Genomic DNA, 12,276 nt, shown 5'->3' with positions numbered 1-12,276 from the left:
GCACATTTTCTCTTGATGATCCATGCCCTTCCTTCAGATGTTTCACTTGTCCAGTGGCCTCTGGATTTCTTAGTTGGATGCTTTTATTCTTCTGGAAAGATAAAAGAAAAACCTTCCCCAAACCCTAACTCTGGGGGCTTCTGGTTTTGGCAGGTTATATCTTTCCTAGGGGAAAAAAATGGTTTTTTGGCAACGGAAAAGAATTATTTTTCAATTTTAAAAATTCTTTTGAAATTTTGAAATTAAATATATCTTAGTATGTGTGGATAAATACAATTATATTCCCCTTTCCCTTTATATATAAATTCAAGGTTTAAGTGTATTTATTTTTAGATCAAAAAGAACATTCACTTTGAATTTCAGCCTGCCTTTTTCAAGTGACTTTTAAATTTAAATCACTGTAATTCTCATGTGTCTGCTCTGTCTCCCAAGTGTTGGGATTAAAGGTGTGTGCCTCCTAAGTGCTGGAATTAAAAATGTAAACCACCACTTGGCTATGGATTCCTTATAATAGTTATTCTCACAGGGTTGTCCTGGTTTAATTTGGTTCTCCATTTCCACTTATTTTTTAGTTTTAGGTATAAACTTCCAAGTTTTTTGAATGTGCAATCTATCATTCTTGCTGATTTGTTTTGAATTTGTTTTCTGGCAAATTTTAATAATCTAGTCTTAACTAACATGATGCCAATTTGTCCACTATTTTTGGATGTTTTGTCTGTCTTAACTGTATGAGCTGCATAAAATTTGATGTCTTTGGTAAGTTTTGTTAGGTTTTGCCATTTCTATTCGGGTCTCCCATGACCAGATATCTTTGCCATTTATCTGCCAGTTAGTGGTTTTCCCTTTTGATGACCATATGGCTATGCAATTACACAAGCGCCATGAACTGAAGAAGGTGTAGATTCTCCTTTTGCCTTCCTTATGTTTGTCTTATAGCCAATAGTGCTCCAGCATGTTGTGCGGATTTGATGGTTCCTTCTCAGTAACAGCCACTCTGCCCCTTGATCTTCAGGCTGCCACTTTCCATTTAGCTTTGGTGTCACCAGTGGTTGATGAGCCATGAGTAAACCATGCATTAGCCAAATGCTATGGCCATTCCCTTGGTCCCCACAGTCTAACAGGTGCCTCTTTTGGGGGAGGGATGAGCAGTTTTAGGATGCCTATAATCTAGGCAACTGAGCTATTTCCTCAGTGAGGGAAGGCACAGACCCCTTTGCTACCACATCCTGGTCATAATGGAATTCAGATAGTTACCAGTTCCACAGTAATACCTTTCCTCCCATGACTAAGCCTGCAAAGGACTCTGCCTTAGAACAGATCCAATCCATCATTTTATGGGGTGCCCTTACAAGTATAGGGTGGTTGGCAATGACTGAGTATAAGGTTCTCCATGCCTCATAAAATGTACAGATTTGTTTCTCAAAGAGAGACTATTTATTATTTGTATATGGAAAGTGTTTTCAATAAAAGCCAACAGACAAATGCTGGTGGACTCCTTTTTGCTTTATGAAGAGTCCCCAGTTTCCGATTCACCAATAAATATAATATCCACAATTAGGGTATCATCTGGTTCAATATTGGTCAGGGTTGTATGCATGGACAAGAGCTTACCCCAGCAGTTGCAAAAGCTGCTCATTGTTCCGATCCCCATTGAAAATTAGCTGCCTTTCTAGTAATCCTGTAGAGGGTTTTTACAAAAATCTGTAAATATGGTATGTGATTTCTCTAGTGTGCAAACATACCAGTTAGGAGTTGTATCTGAGTTTTGTCCCTGGGTGGTGGGATAAAGGCATGCAATATGACCACATTTTTCACTGTAACTCTAGAATTTAGACAACAGCTAATTTATAGATATCTGCCTGTCTCTGCTGGGATTAAAGGTGTGGGCTACCACCACCCTGCTCAAATATTTTATTCAAATCACTCCAACTCTTAGAGATTTAAAAAACAACTTTGGACTATAGTAACCCTTTGAATTTACTTAAAACGTTTTAAATCTTTTAACTGTGTTTTTAATACCAAACAACAAAAATATCCTTTTTATTTAAGAAGAGAACTCAAAAGATGATGTCCCAGATAGCATGGGCCACATGGCAATCTACAGTCCAACATTCTAACATGGAATTAAAACACATGGTTTAAGAAAACCCATTTTTCATTTCATGCCAATAAGGCAAGTGTGTCCTTGTCAATTGCTCTGTGGATGAGTTTCTTGGACCCTGACAGGGAATGAGTGAATCAAATTTGATATTGGGGCTTGCAGGAGGCCATTCAGAGCATTTCCAGATGGCAAAGGGTTACCTTGCCTGACTCTTGTTGATATGTATTCGTTATTCCAATGTCAGTCTTTGCCACACTTTCTGTATACTCAAGAAGACTGGGACCTTCTTTTTGTATTATCTCTAGAAAAAACTTTGTTTCTAGGACATGAATCTTCTCTTATCAACATCACATTGCACAATGGATAAGTCATACCAACGTCCATCCTGGACTACTCAGAATTTCTCTTTTCATGGAACCATCCTAGCCTTCTGTCTCTAGCAAAAGCATGCTTGCGAAGAGAAAACGAGAAAACTACTAGGGGCTACCTTTCTCCCCTCTTTCTCTCTCCATTAAAATCTTATTTCTACCAGTCATACTCAGAGGTTCTCATATCACCAAAATAACTTGCTTGAAAGATAAATGGAGCCTGATTGTTTTCCCCTGAAATGAAAAAAAAATCTATTTCTTGAACTGAAAAAAACCTAAGAATATCACTACTATACAACTTCTTTTCTTTTTTTTTATGGATTTTCGAGACAGGGTCTCTCTGTGTAGTTTTGGTGCCTGTCCTGTATCTCGCTCTGTAGACCAGCCTGTCCTCGAACTCAGAGATCCACAACTTATTTCTTACCTTCACTAACCACACAGAAAATCAAAATGTAGTGATATATCTGGCTTTTTTGTCTTTCTGTTACCAATGTATGATGTATTCAGAAGTCTATAGAAAGTTTAAAAAATCATTACATCGATTCATAAAAGGATGCTGTAAATTTATTTTTGCCAAAGTGTTTGAGAACTGTTGGAAATAGCAGGTGGTAGCAACAGGAAGGTAAGTGGAACTCACAAATCAGAAACTAAAGACAGCAAGTGATGGATGAGAGCAAGAATTAAGTAATAAACAGCAACATGATCAGGACATATTCAATGACACACAACTGTACATACCACATCAGCTCCAACTTCCTATGACTCTGAAGTCACCACTGTGAGTTCCACAATTAGGCTGCCCTGTTCCCACCATTCACAAAGAAGGACAGAAACACACACAATCCCATATCTGGAATTTCAAGTCAGAAATATTTTCCATGTTACAGTTACTTTTTGCAGACAGTGTATGTTGTGGTTTAAAGTAACCATATCATTCTGGGCACTTACTATGTGAGACACTGAGGTACCTACTGAGAATGTAGCCATGATCAGGACAGGCATGTTCTGTGCTGAGAACTAGAACACCATGTTACAAGGTGCTGAGAACACACAGAAGAAAAGACCCAGTACTAGACAGACAGTCCAGAAGACTTCTTTGAATATTTATGACTTGTAATGAATAAATAAATAAAGTATGCCTCATGGGATGTGAGATATACAAATACTGCGTCCTTGCAACTGCTGTCTAAAGACTTAGACTCTAAATATCACCTCCCTGTTTTCTGTTCTTTGAGTTTTACTGAAATTCTTAATTCTGAGCATTGGTGCACACACCTTTAATCCCAGCACTTGGGAGGCAGAGATAGATGATCTCAGTGAGTTTAAGGCCAGCCCAGTCCTGGTCTACAGAGTCAGTTCCAGAACAGCTAGGGCTGTTACACAGAGAAACATTGTCCCAGGAAAAATTTAAAAAATGGAAAAAAGAAAGAAAAGCATGGTGCTTAATGGAATAAAGGGAGTGGCGACATTAGGGCAAGACCCCACTTAAGAAGTGAAGGAATTGAGTAAACCCAAAACTTATTATAAGCCACAGTCATCCTAGGGTCCCCCCTGCTACATAGCCTCCCTGGTTCTGTGGGTTGCAGTCTGATTGTTCTTTGCTTTATATCTAGTATCCACTTATGAGTGAATACATACCATGTTTGTACTTCTGGGTTTGGGTTACCTCACTCAGGATGATATTTTCCAGTTCCATCCATTTGCCTGCAAATTTCATGATGTCATTGTTTTTCTCTGCTGAGTAGTACTCCATTGTGTATATGTACCACATTTTCTTAATCCATTCTTCAGTTGAGGGGCATCTAGGTTGTTTCCAGATTCTGGCTATTACTAATAGTGCTGCTATGAACATAGTTGAGCATGTGTCTTTGTGGTATGATTGAGCATTCCTTGGGTGTATGCCCAAGAGTGGTATGGCTGGGTCTTGAGGTAGATCGATTCCCAATTTTCTGAGAACCCACCATACTGATTTCCACAGTGGTTGTACAAGGCTGCACTCCCTCCAACACTGGAGGAGTGTTCCCTTTGTTACGCATCTTCTCCAACATACACTGTCATTAGTGTTTTTGATCAAAGCCATTCTGACAGGTGTAAGGTGGTATCTCAGAGTTGTTTTGATTAGCATTTCTCTGATGACTAAGGATGTTGAGCATTTCCTTAAATGTCTTTCAGCCATTTGAGATTCTTCTTTAGAGAATTCTCTGTTTAGCTCTTTAGCCCATTTTTTAATTGGATTGTTCAGTATTTTGATGTCTACTTTCTTGAGTTCTTTATATACTTTGGAGATCAGTCCTCTGTCAGATGTGGTGTTGGTGAAAGTCTTTTTCCATACTGTAGGCTGTCTTTTTGTCTTATTGACTGTGTCTTTTGCTCTACAAAAGCTTCTCAGTTTCAAGAGGTCCCGTTTATTAATTGTTGTTCTCAGTGTCTGTGCTACTGGTGTTATATTTAGGAAGTGATCTCCTGTGCCAATGCATTCAAGAGTACTTCCTACTTTCTCTTCTATCAAGTTCAGTGCAACTGGATTTATGTTGAGGTCTTTGATCCACTTGGACTTGAGTTTTGTGCATGGTGACAGATATGGATCTATTTGTAATCTTTTACATGTTGAAATCCAGTTATGCAGCACCATTTTTTGAAGATACTTTCTTTTTTCCATTGTACAGTTTTGGCTTCTTTGTCAAAAATCAGGTGTTCATATGTGTGTGGATTAATGTCAGGGTCTTCAATTCGATTCCATTGGTCTGTATGTCGGTTTTTATGCCAGTACCAAGCTGTTTTTATTACTATAGCTCTATAGCAGAGCTTGAGGTCAGGGATTGTGATGCCTCCAGAGGTTGCTTTATTATACAGGATTCTTTTACCTATCCTAACTCCAGCCCTCTTGAACAATATGCCCAATCAGTTGCCTTGGTCATGGTGTTTTATCACAACAATTAAAAAAAGTAACTAACACAGATAGTCATGGAAGTTTTCTAAAGTTGCAACTAAACTGGTAAATTTGCTATAAAAAATAAACACAGGGACCCAAATGTAGGAATTAAGCAAGGTATAGGAAGCAAGTGTTTGAGGTACATGAACTGAGACTTCTCCAGTCATCTGGAAACAAGGAAAAGAAAATCTGACCATGGATAGTGTGAAGAAATCAGGGGATGGGGTTAGAGAAGAGTGATTAAAGAGCTAAAAGTTTATTCTGACAATAAGACAAGGTAGGCTGTAGCTGGAGAATTTTTCTCCAGCTCCCGCCACCAAGTCCCGCCAGTCCCAGAGCCCACTTATAAAATAAACACACAGACTCTTACATTATTTAAACTGCTTGGCCATTAGCTCAGGCCTGTTATTGTCTAGCTCTTACTCTTATATTTAGCCCATTTCTATTAATCTTTACTTTGCCACATGGCTCATGGCTTACTGGTACCTTACATCTTCCTTGTCCTGATGGCGGCTGGCAGTGTCTCCCTGACTCAGCCTTCCACTTCCCAGAATTCTTTTCCTTGTCCCGCCTATACTTCCTGCCTAGCCAATGGCCAATCAGTGATTTATTTACTGACCAATCAGCAACACACTTGACATACAGACCATCCCACAGCAGTAGGCTAGTCATGGTAATACAGCAGGAAGACTGTGAGTTCCTAGAATAGACAGCAAATTCCAAGCCAGTCTAGGATACCTAGTAAGAATTTGTCATCTTAGAAATGCAGAAAAAAAATACTCTGAAGTCTTACAATAAATAAAATTATAATATCAGAATTGGGATTCAAATAGATTTACTGTACAGAGCAGACTATGTTGGGAGGTAGGGCATTGGGGCAAATGGGTGATATCAAGAATGAAAAAGAAATAAGTTTGAGTGCTATTGTGATACCTGAGACAAGATGATGAAGACAATGTAGAAAGAAAAATGAGCTGATACAAAAGATACTTTGCATCCTGAAAGCTCCTGGGAAGGGGCTGGGACACTAGGGTCAAAGAAAAACTATCTAGACTCTGGTACACACACACACACACACACACACACACACACACACACACACACACACACCAGTCACTTCAAAGGCATACACCTTGAGGACTAACAGCCAGCCAGTAGAGCAAAATTCTGTGGAAAAGCTAGAAAGGAGCAATTAAAAATGAACCCGGAAGGCAAATCAATAGAGCTTGGTAGGCACATGGGTTTAGAAGTCAAGTACACTGAGAAGCACCAAGTATCCTTGTGTCTAGCAACAAGGGTGCCATGTGTAGTAATTTAGCCTGGTAGTGAAAGATGCTAAGAAGCTAAAAATCACGCATTCAGCAAGAGTACAAAAAGTGTAAGCACATATGAAATGAAGTGTGAGGAATACTGACAGTTAAAGGTTTAACCATGGATGCTACGAAAAGAAAAATGTAAACACCAACCTAACTATAAACCCTTTGATCTACAGTAGTGCCTTGCCTGCAAAATATGCTAGTGCAATGGCGCACAAAGCCTGTGGGAGTAAACAACCAATTTCTAATTTGAGTTAAGGCCCACTACATGAAATTAAACCCATACTCAACACTGCTTGGGTGACCAAAAAGGTAGGACCAGATAGCCCAGGGACCGAGGATAAAACCAAATACTACTGTCTACTAAAGGAAAATAAAAATAAAATGACTCCTAATGGCACTCTGCTATACTCATAGATCAATATCTTGCTCAGTCATCATCAGAGAAGCTTCTTTCTGCCACAGATGGGAACAAATACAGAGACCCATAGCCAGACAACATTCAGAGAGTGAAAGATCTCAGAACACTGATCCCTAAACAGGATTTTACATTAAATCCCTCCCCTCAGAGCTCAGGGAACCCTGTGTAAGAGGAGGAAAAAAACTTGTAATAGCCAGTGGGGATAGAGAACACCAAGGAAACATGACTCTTACAGTCATTTTATTTATTTGTTTGTTTGTTTGTTTATTTATTTATTTATTTATTTATTTATTTATTTATTTATTTATTTATTATTTTTAAGAAATTTACCTTGGGGCCCTCTGGCAGTAGGATCACGATCCATCCCTGCTGCATGAGCAGGCTTTTTGGAGCCTACTACCTATTGTGGGACACCTCGCACAGCCTTGAGGTAGGGGGAGGGCCTTGGACCTGCCTCAACTGAATGTACCAGGCTCTACTGACTCCCCATGGGAGGCCTTACATTCTTGTAGGAAGGAATGAGGGTGGGGTGGGGTGGGGGAGGCTGGAGGGGCAGAAGGAGGGAAGAGGAGGATCTGTGATTGGTATGTAAAATGAATTTAAAAAATTTCTTAATAAAAAAGAAATTTACCTATATATTTTGGTTTTGTATTTTTATGGGATTCCTGAGTGTGCAAATGAGGGTGTCTCTGCAATTGTATCTGTTTCTTGCACCTTTTCTTGGGCTTTTTTCATTCTGTTTGTTTGTTTTGTCCTATTCTGATTTGTTTGCTTTTGTTTGGTCTTATTTTGTTATTATCCTTAAGATAATAATGTCTGGGTTTTTTTCTAACAAGAGATAGAAAGGGAGTGGATCCAGATGAGAGGGGAAGTGGGGAGTTACCGGGAGGAGTAGAGGGAGTGATTGGGGAAAAAAATCTATTTTCAAAAGAAGAAAAAAAGAAAAGAATTGCCAGGATACAGCTTTTAGTCTTCTGTAGACTCATCTAATCCAATGTCCTGGAAGGCTGTGCTATCCCAAGTAGAGATAAGCCTAGGAGTAGTGGATTGCAAGAAACACCAATGGTGGTCCTATTGAATTAGCTTGGAGAAGCTATTCAATTTCTTGGTGACTTCTGCACCTCATTGTGAACTGAGTAGACTGTACTGCTATTTCTTAACTCATAGAGATTTTTTTTAAATAAAACAGATTCATTGAGTACATGGCAAGGGGCAGCTTAGTGGGCAGAAGCAAGACTAATTAATTACCTAAGACTTAGAAAATACGTATGTACTAATTTTTATATATGTATGTGTCAGCGGTACATGTATGTTCATGTAGGTGTGTGGACATACAAGTGGATGCCAGAGATTGAGGTCTGGTGTCTTCTATTGCTTCCCATCTTATTTTTTTGAGATAAGGTCTCTCACTGACCCTGAATTTCACAAATTTGGATAGACTTGCTGGCCAGTAAGATCCAGGGTTCTCCTGTCTCCAAACCATCTCCCTTCCAGCACTGGAGTTACAAATGTTCACCAACATACCTAGCTTTTTATGTGGGCACTGGGAACAAATATAGGTCCTCATGCTTGCCTAGAAAGTATCTTATCAGTTGAGCCATCTTTCCAGCTCCATAGAATACTTTTTGAAGTTTAAATAAGATATTGCAGGTAAAAGTTGCTCACAATGTTTTGCATAGTAAATATTTGCTATTATTATTGGTTACAGTTTGAATTATTAAAAGTTAATAAACTTGCATACTAAATATAACTTACCCTGACTGGCCTGGTACTTGCTATGTTAGACCAGTCTGACCTGGAACTCCCACAGACCTGCCTCCTGCCTCCGCTTCTGCAGAGTGCTGGGATTAAAGGCATATGCTACCACAACCCATCTAAATATAATTTAACATTACTTGAAATTACCCAGCGTCTGATAGTTCTTGCTATCAGATGAAGTGAAAGAACCGTTTAGGCCAACAGTCTCATTCTGTAGCCAGCTTCTGAGTCCTGAAGGGATTTTCCCACGGTAATAGCACTAATAGCTGAAACATGTGTAAATACCATGGTTTTTTACTTTTTGTAATGATTCACTGAAGACAGTAATTGACAACCACACTCATTAAGTAAATTAAAATTTTTATGTCCTTTTTATTAAAGGCCAAAGAGCAGGCTGGAGCCTCTGAAAAGTCTCTTGGTGCCCAAGCTCAGGGATATATAGATTTTCAAGGCAAAGCCCACTAAGACACATGAAAGTTAGATGAGGGTTAGAGTAACCCTTGACAAAGAATAGTCGTTATTTTAGACATAACTTGCCAATTATTTCGGTTAATACATTTGGACGATGGTCAAGGCCATGGAAATCTTAAATGTATTGCCAAGGCTGACTGGGCTGAGAACTCTCTAAGCAAACAAAAAACATAGTCAAAACAAGATGGCATTATCTTAATCATTTTATTTTCATTATCTCTTCTACTATGCCCAACATCCAAGCTCGGCTTGTTGTTTTTTGAGAAATCATTCCAAATTATGTCAGCATTCAACTTCCTTTTGTTTTATTTGGATAAACTAGCGATCAGTCCAAGAACTTGGTCAAGAACAGTCCGCCAATCCGACAGGTGGCGCTGAAGCACTGTCAGGGGAGTTGCTGGCAGCCGGAGAGGCTCCTCTGTCGGACGAACCAGCGCTAGCGATTTCGTCATCGCGTTCTGGTACGCGGCCGCCGCCCGCGTAAATTTGAAATGGCTGAGGAACTGCGGAGGGGTGTACTTCTGAAGCCTGGAGCTATGGTTCCAGCGAGCCCCGACTTGGCGGCCGAGGAGGATCTGGCGTCCCGGAAGGAAGGTGAGCATTTCAGAGGGCTGCTTCCACGGCCGCGGGCGGCCCGGCCACCTCCGTGGGGGGGGCTGTTCCGAGCCTGCGTCCGGACCTCGGAGCCGGGAGCTACTGTGGCCACCCTAGGCTCTCCATCCTCTTGACTCAGCTTCCGGAGTATAGAGGGACTTGGATCTGGCTATGGAGATTCTATTTCCAATTTAATTTTTACTTGCCAGTTTAGGACCTTGCATATGCTAGGGAAGCACTGGGAAGCACTCTACCACTGAGCACATCCCCAGTTCCTGTTTTGTTTTTTGTTTTGAGGCAGGGTCTCTACATAGTCCTGGGTGACCTGAAACTGACTATGTAGACCAGGCGAGCCTCGAACTCAGAGTTCCACCTGCCTCTGCTTCCCAACATTCCCGGCCCTGTAATTTCTTTTTTTCCCTCCCCCCTGTTAATATAAAGCTAGTTTATATTAACACATTCAGCTATAATGTGCAGTGTAAATCAGTTCTGTTAAAGTGAGAAATCATAGGTGTGACTTAATTCTGCTACTAACCTGCTTTATGAAACAACCAAACTGTTTATGTACAGTTTACCCCCTTAGAAAACAACCAGTAGCTCTGATAGGAAAATGCAATAATATGAAAAGTCAGCTTTAAAGTGCTGTAAGGAACTACACTTTTATGCTAACATATATGGAATATAAAAAAGTTGAACTTACAAGCCAGGGGTGATGGTGCCTGCCTGTGGTCCCAGCACTTGAGCGGTAGGAGCAGTAGTGACAGGGAAAAGGTCATCCTTGAGAGTTGTTTACCAAAGGAGACTTAATGAACAGTGTGAGTAGATGGTGTATTCTCACCACTCTATGAAGCTATGTGAGGTAATGGAAATCAGCCATCTTGTGGTCATCATTTCTTAATATATAAATATAAACATGAATGTCTCCAGCAGATGAGTTTATTAAATTTCTTGGAAAAGTCTAAAATTATTACATTAAGGACAAATACTTGGCTGGTGGCATTTAAACTGTTCTTTCATGTCTGTCTCATAGGAGAAAAACATGAAGAATGGTTTCTGTAGCAGTTTCTTCAGTAGTTACTCAGGCACTCCTGTAGGGGCAGTTGGATCAGTTCAGATCACTGCTTTGCTTTCAAAGCAAGCAGTTTAGATGTGTGTACAGTGATGATGGACATATAATAAGAATTCCTGGAAAGAAGCTGTGTGTGCAAAGGCATATTTGACCTGTATGTGTAAAAGTTTATTTAAGGCATGTGTACAGTGTCTGATTGACTTCAGTGATGTGGAGAAGTTGTTTGTTCTAATTATAGTTTATCTTGGGCTACTTTAAATAATGACTCCTTGCCCACCTCTGTGTCAGATCTAATATCCCATGATTAACAGATAAAGTCAGACCTAACGCCCTATGACTAGCAGATGCAGCTAAACAGCATTTTGAATGCATTAAGTTAACAAACTCTAGTTTCTACCAGTCAAAGGGCTAAGAATACTATCAGAATCTGATGTTTATAGCTGAGATTTCTCTGCTTGCCTATAACTTGCCTCTGGTTTCCACCAATGTATTTGAAAAATATCTTGATTTATGACTTTTTTAAAATTCTGTTACTATAAAAAAACTTAATGAAACTGCTTCCACATTGGAACATAGAATTTGGGGTAACCTAAAACTGTGTTCCTGGGACATGGTCACTATGCTGGCTAATTTTATGTCAACTTTACACAAGCTGTATCTAGAATGACTGAACCTCAATTGAGAAAATGCCTCCACAAGATCTATCTGTAGGGCATTTTCTTAATTGATGATTGATGGGGGAAAACCCAGCCCATTGTGGACGGCGCTATCCCTGGGCTAGTGGTCCTGGGTTTTCTAAGAAAACAGGCTGAGCAAGCCAGTAAGCAGTACCCCTCTATGGCCTCTGCATCAACTCCTGCCTCCAAGTTTCTGCCCTGTTTGAGTTCCTACCCTCACTGCTTTTGATGATGAACTGTTATGAGGAACAGTGAGTGAAGTAAACCCTTTCCTCTCTAGGTTGCTTTTGGTCATGCTGTTTCATCACAGCAACAATAACCCCTAACTAAGATGGTACTCATATTTGACTCCAGAATGAACTCTTTTATCCCTTCCCAAGTGATAATTGTGTTGATAGGACCATTTTCATTTTTTTTTCTTCAGCTGTCAGATCACTCTAACTGTTGGATAGTGTACACAGGATAGTGTCATTTTCACAGGTAGGAAAATAATGCTCTCTTTGATCTCATGTCTTTCAGGAAACAGTGTTTAGCTTCTTCTATGTGAGCTTTTAAATCTGCTTTTGGAG

At 39.9% G+C, this 12,276-nt stretch overlaps 1 protein-coding gene across 1 annotated transcript in view; it reads left to right on the top strand.

The window, feature by feature from the left end:
* Positions 1–9,834: 9,834 nt before the first annotated feature.
* The window catches only part of LOC131894166 (SHC SH2 domain-binding protein 1), a 42,056-nt gene continuing 39,614 nt past the window's right edge, over positions 9,835–12,276 (top strand). The window contains exon 1 of the mRNA XM_059244371.1: positions 9,835–9,961. Within this exon, the coding sequence (XP_059100354.1) occupies positions 9,859–9,961 (103 nt within the window). The 5' untranslated portion in view covers positions 9,835–9,858. The remainder of the gene's footprint in view (positions 9,962–12,276) is intronic.

The sequence above is a fragment of the Peromyscus eremicus genome, chromosome 17 (genome assembly GCF_949786415.1).
Source record: "Peromyscus eremicus chromosome 17, PerEre_H2_v1, whole genome shotgun sequence".
In the NCBI taxonomy this organism is placed as follows: Eukaryota; Metazoa; Chordata; class Mammalia; order Rodentia; family Cricetidae; genus Peromyscus; species Peromyscus eremicus.
The sequence above is the reverse complement of the archived record's forward strand: the minus strand, read 5'-3'. Positions and strand labels throughout refer to the sequence as shown.